This window comes from Alternaria novae-zelandiae (genome assembly GCF_023758075.1).
Source record: "Alternaria novae-zelandiae strain BMP 2774 chromosome Unknown scaffold_30, whole genome shotgun sequence".
Classification (NCBI taxonomy): Eukaryota; Fungi; Ascomycota; class Dothideomycetes; order Pleosporales; family Pleosporaceae; genus Alternaria; species Alternaria novae-zelandiae.
Window position 1 is genome coordinate 113,436 of NW_026056990.1, and position 13,775 is coordinate 127,210.

Below are 13,775 nucleotides of genomic sequence, written 5' to 3' on the forward strand. Positions count from 1 at the left end.
GCTGGTCCACGAGATCCTTCTCATGTTGGCGCGTGCGTCCTGTGTTGTCCCACAATCTCGTTGTCGTCATACCTACTCGGATCTGGTACCTGGATGCCAACCTGCACCTACCTCTCACCCCACCAGCACGCGACCCAACACAGCAAACTTTCCAACCAAACCCTTACCACTCCCAAGTTCCCGCTCACAAGTCTCTTCACTAATCGGCAAGGACTTTTTCCAGATGGCGAAAGGATTCTCATGTCTTGGCCCGCTGTTATGAGGTCGTTGTGATGTCATCAGGGTCCACCACTCTTTCATCATCATCGATGAGGTCTGTGGTCTGAAGCTAGTACTGTTGATACAAAAGGTTTATAATGCCCCTTCCTGGTGTTACCTTCTCCATTACATATACACACACTTTCGACTTGTTTAATACCCAAATTTCACGTTTTTCACCAATATACACTCTTCAAAACAACCAGTTACGTATACGATACATATTTGAGAAGATGTCTGCCGAATACAAGAACACCGACGTCAACGAGATCGCCAAGAAGGCTGAGCAGGACCTCAACAGCCAGAGCGCTGTTCACGGCCACAATGCTGGTTTGAGCAGTACGTCTCCTCTCTTCCCTCTACTCTCCCTCCCATCCTCCTCCCCTGTCACCAACCTCCTACCTCCCTCTCCCTCCATCCATCCCAAACCCCTACTAACCCCCCCTCCAGCAACGGAATCCGGCGTTGACACCGCAAACGTCGAAGGCAAATTCCCCGGCGCCCAAGTAAAATACGGCTCCGCCGCCTCTGGCGCAGGCAACAACCGCGAGATCCCGCTCGACGAGGGTGGCAGCATCAAGGCCAACGGTCAGCCTACCAAGGCGGGTGACTTTGCGCATGGTGGTGTGGGTGCGCCTGAGGAGAGGGATCAGACGTATGTGCACACGCATGGTGGGGATGATGAGATTAGGGGGAATGTTAGGAACTAAGATGATGGTGGTGGAAAGGGGAGGCAAGAGCCTCCTGTTTATGAGATGAAATGAATGGAATAAGATCAAATCATGCTGGTGTGTATGGAGATGTGGTGTTGTGGTGTTGTGGTGTTGTAAGGCATGGGCCTTTGTACTTTTCCTCTCGCTCTTTTTTTATGTTTGCGCTCTGGACGATGGTTTACTTGCTCCGCTCTGTCGCATGCTTTCTTCACGTTGGGCTCTCTTTGCTCTCTTCTCGATCTATCTATGTCTTCTTTGACAGGTGCTCTTTCGTTCACTGAAGTCTTACAGTATTTACCTCTCACCATTTATGGCACATGTCACGCACAATCATGCACATGGCAGTCACGACGAGTGCGAGAAGCATGATAACTAACTCTAACATCATGTAATAACTACACTGGGCGCGTCACGATGGGAAACTGTCTGCCGTGCATGCCTACAAGAAGCCGTTGTGCTTCCCTCCATCTTTCTTGCTCATGTAGGTAGCGCTTCAACATACTCAATGCAGGACCGATGCACTAATAACAGTAGACTGTAACCTCAATCTCGATGCGACCCTGGCTTGGTGTAAACCATGTCACCACAACAAACTTCAAGCCCATACTTTCCGTTGTGTATCTTGACAGTACAAAACCGCAGTTGGAAAGTATCAGATGGAACTTCCGCCTTGATCAACGTACTGGTCTTGACATGCTACTAATCGCGCAGGTCGTAGGTCGAACGAGCTCTCGGATATCGAGAATGGGCGTGTACATTGTATTCCCTGTTGCCGTTGCGCGGATCTGCATCGTTATGCCCATGACTGTGATACCTATCCATCAGGGCGCAGTACTGTCGGCGGAATGCCTTTTGCGTCGCTTTGCGCAAGAATCGTACGATGAGGACGACGGGACTACAGACTCGGAAGGCAAGATGCAGTTTTGCGCGCCCAATTCTCGTTAGCTGTCGTCATCGAGGTTGTTGTGCTACAGCATGCGTGTCGATCGGAGATGTTTACAAGCAGTAGACGTCGCTATGCTGTAGGCTATAATGTCTCGTATGAAGTCTCAAGCATTGAGTAGAGACAAATCAGGAGAGTTTGGAAGTTTCCCAAGCCATATTGCAAGGCTATCTAGGTAGGTACGCTCGGCACTCACGAAGAAAGGGTAAGAGCGCTGGAGATGTCGTACTTGATCTCTCGGGCACATCACTTCACATGCTCTTCAAAGCATGCATAACCGCCGACATAGCAAAGAGCGGTGTAGACAACCCTGGCGTCTACATTCTCGTTTCAATATCCAGAGGCATGATGTTGCTGCTGTACTACATGCGCTAGCCGATGTACCCACGATCAGCTCCGCGGCAGCAGCATCAGTGATCAAGAAAGCCACCCAAGACAACGATATAAAAGCACGTTCTCGCCTCCAGATAGGAGATTCATCGCAATCATCAAACGAGACAACTCCTGCACTAGCAATCTTTACAAAGCCCATCACTTCAACTTACAACACCACACTATCTACCATGTCTGGTAACGGCAACAACAACTCCGGCAACACCGGTGGTGGCTCCAAGGGCTCTACCCCGATGACCCAGGGCGATGCGAGCAGAATCCAGTCTGGTCAAGTAAGCCTTCCCACCACGTTTCGCCAAACCACACTCTTCTTCCGCTGCTAACATATCCTTCTTCGTCTAGGCCAAGTCCGGCGGAGACATGTCCTCCGGCGGCTTTGCGGCTCGCGCCCAGGGTGCTGGCGACAAGAACGCCAACGCTGGCGGCCAGCCGAGCGGCGAAACCAAGAAGTGAGGTTCAGGGGGAAGGGGATTAGGATATGATGGAGAGGACTTTCGTTAAGGGAGGGCTTATGGGATGCATTCAGGCTGTCTACATGTCTGGTTTCATGGCGAGTGGATAGTATACAATGTGAATGCATTCGAATGTTGACTGAACAAGCCATTGATCTCTTCCTTTCCTAGTGAAATCTCGAATACTCTGCAGACTACAGTAGCAAAATGATCTTAGTTTGTAGGTTTATAAAGGATCTTGACGCCTACATTAATAAGAATGCTTTTTAGATGTGCGTACTCTAGTACCATGTATGTAGCAGAAGGTATCTAATCACTGTTTTCCATCATGTGGGGAGTGTATTTGGTCATTATAGTGTACTCATCCGCGTCCATCCGCCTGATCTCTGCTTAATGTAGCCCTCTCTATGGCCTGTGTCAGGTATTCCTGCTTGAAGTTCTGCTCTCCTTTCAGTTCTACTTGTCACTTCAACACGCACAGAAGTGAAAGATAACCTGAGTAAGTTGTTATTTTTGCTCTTTAAATTAGCGGAGACTGTGCGCTACTTGCGAGAAGCCGTTTGCTCTTTAAATTAGCGGAGACTGTGCGCTACTTGCGAGAAGCCGTTTGCTCTTTCACCTTAGCCCCGCTATTCTTTGCGGCGTTTCCAGTTCAACATGCGGTCAACTCGCGATCACGTCGTAAGCCCGATACTTTATATCTCTCTGTTCGACAGTTTCTTCTCCTTACAGCATACGACCTATTCGCTAAGACTACTCATGGAATCAACTATGGCAAGCTTGAGCCTTTCTGGCGCCAACAGCCTGCCCGCTCTCGATGCAAAGGCGCGCTCGAACCTCGAACAGAAGCTCTCCAAGATACATCCTTCGATACTCACCCGACCGCTCACTATCGACGACGTCTACAATGCCAACGAGACGGCGTTGTACATCCCACATATTCCCAGACACCTTCAACTCGACTTCTTCTTCCGCAACTACAACGATATCGCTCGTGGCAACTACCGCGCTCACTCAGCCAAGTCTTACGACGTCAATCGTGCAATTTGGTACTACGAAGTCTCCAAGTTCCACACATTGTCCAATCGCATCGACGTCGTTCGTTACAATGTCATCGTCATGGCGTTCGTCACGATAGCCGAGTCGCTCGGTCAGGACACCAGCGACCTCTACGATACCGCTGCGAACGCCTTTATCAAGGCATATATGAGAGCCTGGCTCTCCAAGACGTCTGGAAGCGATGATCAGTCCGACCAAGAAGCTCTCGTTCACATCTGGATGAACAGCGGCTTTGACTTGTGTTACTTTCCAGACAGGGCTAGGCGCGACATGATGCAGGCAGTTTGGAAACTGCAACGCATGGTCTCGGAGTTAAGGACTGTACGACCAGAAGACTTCCTTGAAGCGGTGAAAGAGAACCAGGTACCGCGCGACATTTTCGAGAGGGAAGGTCCAATGCTGGTACTACACTGGGCGTTTGCGCATATGAAGAAAGAGCAGGCGCGCAAGGCATTGAACACACCATCAGAACAGGAGGCGCCTATGAGCTCTTCTGTTGATATTTCTTCGGTTCGACTAGATCAGAGCCCCGCTAGTGATCTTCTGGTCGACATTGAGTGGGGCGTTGTGGAGCAGGTTCTACCTGATGAAGGTAGGAAGTCTTGGATTGCGCCAGAGAAGGCATTGAGCATTGTGCAGAGTGTCGAAGAGGATTTCTTAGCAGGATGGATGGAAAAGGTTACTTTGGGAAAGGACTAGATAGATGGTCGCGGTTGAGTGTACTATAATGACGACATGATTATCCCACAAATGGATGATATTTTCTAATACTGGATTGCAGCATACATTATAGTAGACTACACACTTCTATAAAGATCTAACATTGATGTAGACACGTCAAGATCTCTTGGAAACTTAAGAAACTAACCTTCTACCCAATGTAGTCTCATCCATGCATCTTGTAGACCCCATCGCAGCCTTCAGACCACGACTTCCTCTCCCACCATCCACAACCTAAATGTACTGAACAGTAACCTGCGAGCCGCTGTTGATAGTAACATCAGTGTAAACAGTGCTACCCTGCTTAAGATCGATAATAGTAGCACCGCTCAACCCATCCGTTCCACCCGTGCTCAAACTAGCACTCGCCTGGGTGAAGACAACAGTACCAAAGTTGCTCAGCGCAACCAAGCTACCTCCGGACTCAAAGTCCTCTACAATCCACTCTGCGTTCTGACGGCACAGGACGGAGCCACTAGGTGCGCTAAGTGTCTGGCTGACCTTCTTTCCGGTGCTCACGTTGGTGAGTGAGACCGTGCCCTTGGTGGTGGAGGTAGCGACAATGTCGACTTGGATGACGTTGCCGGCCTTGACGGCGAAGTTGCTGAAGTCGTAGGCGTAGTCGGGGTACCACTCGTACCAGGCGTCGTAGGAAACGGCGCCGGAGCTGCTGACGGTAAAGTCGATACCTGCTTGGAGCAGACCGCTGCCGCAGGTGTCGCCGTCAATACCGACCCAAGCTGAGGAAGACTCGGTGCCACCAGAGCCAACGTGCTTGGGTGTGGGTACGGTGAAGCGTCCGGTGGCTGACTTGAAGTAGCCGGAGGAGGGGGTCTCGAGAACGGCACCGGACCAGTTGGAGGAGTAGTCGACGTGGGCGGTGGTGTTGTCGACGTCTGCGACGAACTTGGCGTTCTCTTTCGCGGCTGTGCCGACTAGAATCATGGGCTGGGTCCTGTGACGGCGACTGCCATCAGCACGAGATTGAACGCGCTCAGCGAGGGAGGAGGGACGGGCCAGAACGGAGCCAGTGATGGCGGCGATGATAGCGATGGAAAGCTTCATGATGAAGGGTAGAGTGATTTTACGGGACTAAGAAGGTAGTCGAAGCGAGAGAAGGGATCGAGAGTAGAACGATAGACTGCTGAAGCGAATGCTGCGTTGATGAGTGAAGTGTAACCAGCGGCCTTCGACACTCCTTATATACTTCCCAAGTCGAACCCGTACTATGTGTCGTATACCTCTAGGCACACTCATTATACGATGGCGCGATGGCCCAGATCCAACATTTGATGATACCTTCCTAATACCTACTGGTCAGGCGCATAGCCATCCAGCTAGATTCGCCCTCCATGCTGAACTGGAAAGCGGCCTACAAGATCCATCAGGTCGAACGCCGAGATACGAATTACTGATTGGAAGCCCAGGTCGTTTGGTGAAGGCCTCTTCACCAAAAAGATCGGCGAATTACCGGACTGGACAGGGGTATGAGTGGACAGTCCCGCTCGTGTGTTGACTCGGTAGGTATCAGAAGACCCTGATAAGTGATTTTCCTGGTGTATGGGACGAAATCCGCCTATCACATCACTGTCACTTCGACCACATGTGCGCGAAAGTGTCCGACTTCGTGGTTGTCGTGCTTGCATCGTCAGGTTCTCCTGCCTCTTTGGGATAACGCCCGAACGCTCTCTTGCAAATTCGACAGCGAAAGCGAAAGAGGTGGTGGGAGATGCGGTGCTTGACCGTATTGCTCGATCTTTGAAGGTGCCGCATGCTCTTCGTAACGTAGTAGATCTAATCTCCCTGCGTTCGTCATGATTTCCGTCACCTTTACTGTGCGATGGCATTTCTCGCTGTACCTCGGCTCTCAAGAACATCGACATTCTCAAATGCGAATGTGCAAAGGGCCTATGCAACGACGGAAAGCTCCCATAGCGCAGATATGCAGGATAGATTAACTGCAGCAGAAGCTTGTCGTTGCTTATCAGTTGGCGTGTGACTTGGCAAGGATTGGTGTGGTGGTGCTAGGACGGGATAGGAAGTTCGTGATAGGTGATGCCCGGCGTGCACACCTGAAGAGTAGTAAGTCATCAATCTGCCAAGTTAGCTTGCGAAAGCTTGTTCGCGGCGAAATGCTTGAGTTGAGAAGGTGTGATGGATGGTGTTGAAGGATAGCTGGGTAGTTCGAGATAGAAAGGAGGAAGGCCCGATCGGAAAGACCCGTGGACATTGCGCCATTGGGTTCGGCTGCGCCTCGGCATTACGAGCCAGCCGCACAATTGGCCGGACTGCGACATCGTTGCAACGCCATCAACAACAGGACTTTTGAGATCACGATGAGAAAGACGTCTCAGAATGCAGCAGAGGATGATGAGAGTCTGAGTTGCATTACTGCATACATCGTTGTTGTACGCCAATAACGGAAACGTATAGAGAGCAACGTATACGTCGACTTAGGATGTGACCTGTACTCTCTGAACTCTGAGGTTCTTGTCGGCGTCTACGGTAACCTTGACTCAGTTGTTTCGCATCAAAATGCCATGGCTGCGAGCGTGCGGCGTAGCAATTGCGGCGTCAGCACCCTCAGGACCGTTGCCTGATCCTCAGCTGCACTTTGCTGAATACCTACCTGGGTATCAACACATCCAGATTCTCTCTAGAAACAAGCCTCCGCCTGTTCGAATATGTCAACCTCACCAGGAACACGCGTCCGAATGACTTCCTGTTCGACGACTGGATGTACAGTCTATTCATACCCATCACACGGCGGCATCATCATGAAGCGCTTTACAAACCCCGAGCTCGAGCACCTTGGCGTCTCGCGCAAGATGTCAGACCCAGGACCATTCCCCGACCAAGAGCAAGAAGACGCGTTCGCACTACGTATGCTCCACCTAGGCGCGCGCTGGTGGCCATCCCTCAAGTTCTACGAACGCCACACAAGAGACGAAGTATATCCCTACGGCGACCACTTCCCATCCGACCTGCATGTTGCCTACACGCCTACTGGTTCAGGCATCTGGGTCCTAGCAGTATGGGCCGAGAACTCGCAATCATGGTTGGAAGAATACGATCCGCCCCGAAAGCCCGAAGACTGGGTGGACTTGGCGTATTGCAGAACCATGGAGGAGCGATGTAAGATGTTGGAAGAGTTCGGCGCGACGTTTTATGAGGATGTTGAGCAGTGCGATAAGCTGCCGTGGAGTTTGGATGAGGGTGTTAGGGAAGGCAAGAGATACGAGGAGTTGCTGCGGAAGATGGAGGACGATAAGTATCTCGACGAATGGATGATGAGTCTGTGATCGGCTGATGTTGGCGAAGGCACGAGTAGATCATTTGCTTTAAAAGACGGAGGGAGAAACATCGACTTCTTCTAGGCTTCTAGGGCAGGATGTCTCCCATCCCTCGCTGTTAACATTCATAGCATCACTCAGGGACATGAAGAGATAAACGGCTTGTTTGATTTGATATGAATGCATTCGCATCATTCTGTGTATCCGAAACGTCTGCTATAGCTACGATCAAAGTATATCAAGATAACACATGTCGGTGCTAATTCAGCATAGCCATCATCTGAGCGAACCCTCCCTACGCGCTCAACATTCCGCTCTGATCTCCACTGATCTCCGCACACCTTGCTCTATCCTCAAGCCTAACCCTGCTCCGCCGCCTTGCGCATACGCTTCTCATGCTTCTTGTGCCTCTTCTTCGTCCTCTTCGCGTACTTCTCCAAAGTCGCAATACGGTTCTTCGCCCAGTTGGGACCGGCGTCGGGAGGCGGGGCTGTAGAAGGGCAGTACGGTTAGCCAATGAAGCGTACAGATATAGAACAAGGCAGCAAGTGGACGCCTTACTTCCAAGGTCTCCCCTAAGCAGACGTTCCTTCTCGTCCTCTCGACGCTCATGCTTCCGCTCAAAACGTTGGTGACGGTGTCCGGACGATTCCGTGCGACAGCTCTGGGTGCGCTTCGGGTTTCGTGGTTTGGGGTCGTGCGGGTTCTGCGAGGGCATCTTGGTGGGATGCGAGTATTTTCCCTTGTGTTGGTTAGGCATGCGGCATGTTATGAAACTTGTCTCTCTGATCTATACCTTGCCCGGGTACCAGTACGGGTCGTTCTCTTTGGTGTAGTTCTTGGTCAAGTCGCGTCTGATGCTCCTCGCGCTGTCCTGCCGGTCGGCATGCTCGTCGTCATCAGTCAAAGGGCTGCATTCACGGTCTCTGCTGTCGTCGCGACCGCGTATTGGTCCATCGTCTCGATCACCCCCAGGACTGCGTGGACGATGCTCCCACTCATAGCTTGGCTCACGTTTGAAGCTATCTCTTGAGCGATTGCGTGAACGATCATCAGATCCGCGCCTCGAATCGCGTCTATCATCACCATCCAGACGGTTGCGTGAACGGTCATCGCGATCACGGCTGCGGTCGCGCCTGCGATCATCGTTCCGGCGGTCGCCCGACCGGTCACGTCGGTTACGGCTGCGCTCGCGCCTGCGATCATCGACCCGGCGGTCGCGTGATTGATCATGTCGGTCACGACTAAGCTCGCGTCTGCGTTCATCTTCCCAGCGGTTGCGTGGACGGTCGTCTCGCTCCCGGCTTGTTTCGCGTTTGATGTCGTCGCCCCAGCGGTTGCGAGGACGTTCCTGCTGCTCACGGCTGGGCTCACGTCTACTGTGATAGCTATCATAACCGTGGTAGGTCTGTGGGTAGCTGTCGACGCGTCTCTGTGGTTCGTCGCTCGGCTCGCGTTTGACGCGATTGTCGATGGGATCCTGGAAGTCCGACATGGCGCCGCGGGATGGAGTAGTCAATGCGAAGAGAGTGTAATGAGAACGAGAAAGGAAAAGAGAGAGGACGGATTGAAGTGACGGAAGAGAGACCGGACGCGGTTTGAGGAAGCGACAAAAGAAATGACTCGTCGTTGCGAACTTGAAGCCCCGCTGTGACAACCAGGGAGGAACGACGGCAGTATACGGAAGGGAGCAGCGGGCCCGCAATGGCCTGACGACGCGTCCCGTGTTGGGCGCGTATGCTGACACTTTATCAAGACTTACGCGCAATCCAATGTGAACACGGTCGAGATACCTCAGTCTTCGCGATGAAGACGCCACATGATGACTTATCCCAGGCGCAGGAGAAGAAAGTAGCCGTACCTATGACGTCACCACGCTAGATCGCATCCATCTCGACAGGCACGGCCGAACACGAAGGTGACAAAGCTGCAAAACACTGTTGCCTCCGATTACCATATACTTCCACAACAGCCGCCACAGGATCGTACGCGCACATATCGGACACAATGTATCTCCTAACACCAAGCTGTACTATCGCAGCAACTATACACTTACAATCGAAATTCTCACCGCGGACCAAAGATTGAGAAACAGCCAGTAGTAGCGCCACAACCATCTCTACGAAAATCGCGATATGGACAGCGTATACACCGTCCGCGCCTCACCCGGCGAAGGACTAGGCTGTTTCGCTTCCACGACCATCCTGCCGGGTACGCTCATCCTTAGCGAAACACCCTTATTCAGCGTCGCAGAACCGCGCAGCAACAGCGCCGTGATCGCAGCTTTTGCTTCATTGGACTCCTCGCAAAAAACCCAGTATCTATCGCTGTACGCGCAGAAAACCTACAAATTGAAAGAGAATGGAGAAGAAGAAGAAGAGGCAAGAGTAATCGACATCTTCAACTCCAACGCCTGGCAAACCGGGAGCCAAACATCCATCTGCCCCCTCGCCGCGCGCTTCAACCACAGCTGCATCCCCAACGCATCCTTCGCATTCAACCCGCTCACTGGGAAAATCACAATCCACGCCATCGTGGCCATCCCTTCAGACACGCAAATCAAACTAAGCTATGAGCGACCCTACCAAACCACCCTCTCGCGGCGCGCAAAACTATCTTCCTACGGATTTACCTGCGCCTGTCCGGCGTGCAGCGACCCCACGCCCGGTAGCGATACCCGGCGCGCGCGCATGGTGGTGCTGGACGCGCGGATCCGGACGGGGCGGCGCCAGCTGTGGAGACGGCCTGTGCCGAAGGCCGCGCTGGAGTTGTGCAGGTTGCTGAAAGAGGAGGGGTTGGTGGGGGAGGCGTTGGGGCTTGCGTGGCATGATGCGGCGGTGGGGTGGAGGAGGCATGGGAGGTTGGATCAGGCGGTGCTGTGTGCGGTTAAGGAGGTGGAAATCGCGGTAATATGTTTTGGCAGGGAGAGCTCGGCGGTGGATGTTTCGACGGGGTTCTTGTTGGGGTTGAAGGGGGAGATGGGGGGGATGGGGAAGGCGGGTGTGAATGTGGAGGCTGAAGAGGTTGTGGGTTGCTAGAGGGGGTGTCTTGGTATGTGGTCGAGGTGTTCTGGTTTGGTGTTGAAGCATGCTCTGGGCATGCCGATTCTTCCATATCACATTCCCGCTTCCCTGATTTGTGGCGCAGTGACGATATGTACAATGTGCCACACTCACAATCAAGCTTCCATCTATAGCAAACAATGTGCCGCCACTTCACATATTCCCTCTTAACGTATCTCCTCGCAAACACATCGTTTCTACTTTCCTCACCTGCACTACTACCTACCCTCTAAACCAACAATTCACCCATCCAACTCTAGCATGACCAAAACCCCCCGAACTTCCCGCAAGACTTCAAAAACCGATTCCATCGTCCGCCTTAAAAGCATTGTTCAGCCCCTCACAACATACCCGTCTCCCAAATCAAATCTATCCCATCGAAATTCCAGCATGCCGCACATGTCCGAGTGGCTATGTCCTCATTGCTCACATATCAACCGCGGGGAAGGTGGTAGTGGGGAGAAATGCGGGGGGTGTGGGAAGTAACATTTGGTACTTATAAGACGGAGGGACTGTTTGCGGTCGGGGAGATGAATGGATGAATACCAAGGCATGAATACCAAGGGAGAATGACGAGAAAGACGAAAAATTGTTGGAGTGTGGGTAAAAGGATGGCAGGCTGTTGTAGATGGGAGGATTGATGAAGAGACAATGTCGTGTTGCGTGAAAGACCCAACGTGAGCAGCATGTAAAAGTTGTCTTGTAGGACTAGATATGCCAGCTTTCCCAAACTCCATCGCTATGCATAAGATGTATCATCAGACGTGTTTCTGAATGAATCGAGATGGTGTTGCGAGCAACGGTGCATGGGACTTTTTAGGTACCCGAATCTTTACAATTCGGGTACCTAAAAAGTCCCATGCACCGTTGCTCGCAACACCGACTGAATCATCAAACGTGACCTTCTCTTTTCTCATCCCTCTTTCTCGCATATCCCATCTTCGCCTACCTGACCCTAAGCCGCTTCCCAGCAGGTTCAACACCGCCCTCTTCCCTCGCCGAACTATGCGCTTCAGAACCAGTCCAAACCTGACTCTTCACAGTCGTGGGAACAGTCGTGCCATTCCCCTCCCTCTCCACACCACCCTCACTCTTCCCATCCTCTTTTTCCCCAGCCGTCGGCCCAACCTTCCTCGGCCCCTCAATAGAAAAGGAAAAAACCTCTCTCTCGGGCCTCCTCGACTTCCCCGTCGCCGGTTTTCTAACAGCATTGACATCCTCCTCCTTGAACAGCTGCCCCGTCCTCTTCGTCGCTTCCTTACCCGCCTCCGTCGCTTCTTCCACAATCTCCTCGCTGTAGTGCCACATCAGCGCGAGTTCACCCCTTACAAGCGCAGTCGCCCAGAGACTGAGCAGCACGCCTGGAACGAGCCAGAGAAGAGCAGGTTGCGCGTGGTTCATGAGATGCAGCGCTGCGAACGTGGCGACCAGACCGCCTACATAGCCCACTAGCGAGGCATTGAAATAAGTTTTCGGGAACGTGAACGGCGCTTCTTCCTTTACGTTCTCTGAGGGTGCAGCAGACTCCCACAGCGGGCGTCCCATGAGTGAATGCGTCCAGAAATGGTCGCTCCAGCGGCCTGCCAGGGGTGTAAACTCCGCCTTTACAACCGTGTCCTCGGCTCCTTCAGTTGTTGCGGGAACGCGTTTATGGCGGCGGAGGTAGAAGAGGTAGAGATCGAAGCGCAGTGCAAGGCCTATCATGAGTCCAGGGATGATGATATCGCCTAGACCGAGCATGGCAGCGGCGTTCTTGCCCGAGGGCGTGGTGGCGGTGCCGGGTTTGGGGAACATGAGTTTGATGGGGACGTCGAGGGAGGATGCTACTGTTACCATGAGAGGACTAGAAGAAGTGGTGTTAGTAGTGTTCTGTGCATATGGGTGAAGGAGAAGTACGTACGTGAAAAACACCATGTAGATGTCGTAGAAGAACAACCCCACGAGTATCGCACTTCCTGTCGCAAACGTCGTCGGACTGATGACCTGGATACTGCCATATGCGAAGCTGAATCCAAGCAGGTTGGTCAGGTACCACGTCTTGTCAACCAGGTTGAAGTAGACGAGTGTAGCCAGCGCTACCACAGCACCAACAAGCGTGTGCGCGCCTACTCTAGCTTTGCCCGCCAGCGCGCGCTCAAGATACAGCTTCAGCGTCCACTTATTGGAGGGCATCGCGCGGTCCGCCCAGAGCCATTCTTTCGCCCCATCAGAAAGTGGTATGCGTGTGAGGAAGCCGGGGAGCGGGCTTGTAATGGGCCCGCTGGCCTTGGTGTTGCCTGCGACAGGCACCGCCCTCCCTGCCTTGCCATCGACATGGTATAGCGCGCCCCCGAGCACATGTCTCCTTGGGAATATAATCGAATGCCCAATATCCAGCACATCACTAACCAACTTCGTCACAGCGAAGAACCCAAAAACAGCAAAATACGCATTGAGCGCTTTACTCAGTATACTCGGATCCTTGAGCCACTTCAGCAAGAAATACAGCGTCGCCAGCGAAATCCCTGCGAAAAGCGGGAACAAGATGATATGTCTCGGCGAGAGCCCTTCCATCTCGTTCTCCGGCTCCTCCTCCTCCTCGTCTTCAGAGTCGCTGTCTTCATCTTCGGCGGCGGCGCGTGCGCGGTCTTTCCGGCTCTTTTTAGGGGGTTTGGCGGCGGTAGAGGGGCGGGTGAGCGAGGCGTGGGCGGCGGCGTAGATGGGGAAGAGGGAGGCGAGGATCATGTGGGCGTAGACGGGGAGGAGCGGTTGGACCTTTGTGAAGGCGTAGGCGGCGGTGCCGAGGGCGCTGGCGACAAGGCTGGGCTCTGTGTCTGCCATGGTGGGCGGACGTGTGGGTGTGTGTTACGCGCAGGTGGACGTGGCTGGCGGGGATTTATAGA

The 13,775-nt window shown here is 52.9% G+C and overlaps 7 protein-coding genes across 7 annotated transcripts; 4 read left to right on the top strand and 3 right to left on the bottom strand.

Moving 5' to 3' along the window:
- Positions 1-491: 491 nt before the first annotated feature.
- Positions 492-968, top strand: J4E88_010191 (uncharacterized protein; the record flags this gene model as incomplete). Its single annotated transcript, XM_049403786.1, has 2 exons — positions 492-597; positions 709-968. The coding sequence occupies 2 exons, from the start codon at positions 492-494 to the stop codon at positions 966-968; spliced, it is 366 nt and encodes a 121-aa protein (XP_049250447.1).
- Positions 969-2,477: 1,509 nt separating this feature from the next.
- J4E88_010192 (uncharacterized protein) lies at positions 2,478-2,760 on the top strand (the record flags this gene model as incomplete). The annotated part of the gene is made up of 2 exons (XM_049403787.1): positions 2,478-2,579; positions 2,650-2,760. 2 exons carry the CDS (start codon positions 2,478-2,480, stop codon positions 2,758-2,760), a joined length of 213 nt encoding a protein of 70 aa, XP_049250448.1.
- Positions 2,761-3,518: 758 nt separating this feature from the next.
- On the top strand, positions 3,519-4,517 carry J4E88_010193 (uncharacterized protein; the record flags this gene model as incomplete). The annotated part of the gene is made up of 1 exon (XM_049403788.1): positions 3,519-4,517. The coding sequence occupies one exon, from the start codon at positions 3,519-3,521 to the stop codon at positions 4,515-4,517; it is 999 nt and encodes a 332-aa protein (XP_049250449.1).
- Positions 4,518-4,772: 255 nt separating this feature from the next.
- Positions 4,773-5,603, bottom strand: J4E88_010194 (uncharacterized protein; the record flags this gene model as incomplete). Its single annotated transcript, XM_049403789.1, has 1 exon — positions 4,773-5,603. The coding sequence occupies one exon, from the start codon at positions 5,601-5,603 to the stop codon at positions 4,773-4,775; it is 831 nt and encodes a 276-aa protein (XP_049250450.1).
- A 1,712-nt stretch (positions 5,604-7,315) lies between these two features.
- Positions 7,316-7,840, top strand: J4E88_010195 (uncharacterized protein; the record flags this gene model as incomplete). Its single annotated transcript, XM_049403790.1, has 1 exon — positions 7,316-7,840. One exon carries the CDS (start codon positions 7,316-7,318, stop codon positions 7,838-7,840), a length of 525 nt encoding a protein of 174 aa, XP_049250451.1.
- A 350-nt stretch (positions 7,841-8,190) lies between these two features.
- Positions 8,191-9,326, bottom strand: J4E88_010196 (uncharacterized protein; the record flags this gene model as incomplete). Its single annotated transcript, XM_049403791.1, has 4 exons — positions 8,191-8,321; positions 8,393-8,573; positions 8,628-8,791; positions 9,206-9,326. 4 exons carry the CDS (start codon positions 9,324-9,326, stop codon positions 8,191-8,193), a joined length of 597 nt encoding a protein of 198 aa, XP_049250452.1.
- Positions 9,327-11,838: 2,512 nt separating this feature from the next.
- J4E88_010197 (uncharacterized protein) lies at positions 11,839-13,713 on the bottom strand (the record flags this gene model as incomplete). The annotated part of the gene is made up of 2 exons (XM_049403792.1): positions 11,839-12,736; positions 12,794-13,713. 2 exons carry the CDS (start codon positions 13,711-13,713, stop codon positions 11,839-11,841), a joined length of 1,818 nt encoding a protein of 605 aa, XP_049250453.1.
- Between the last annotated feature and the right edge of the window lie 62 nt (positions 13,714-13,775).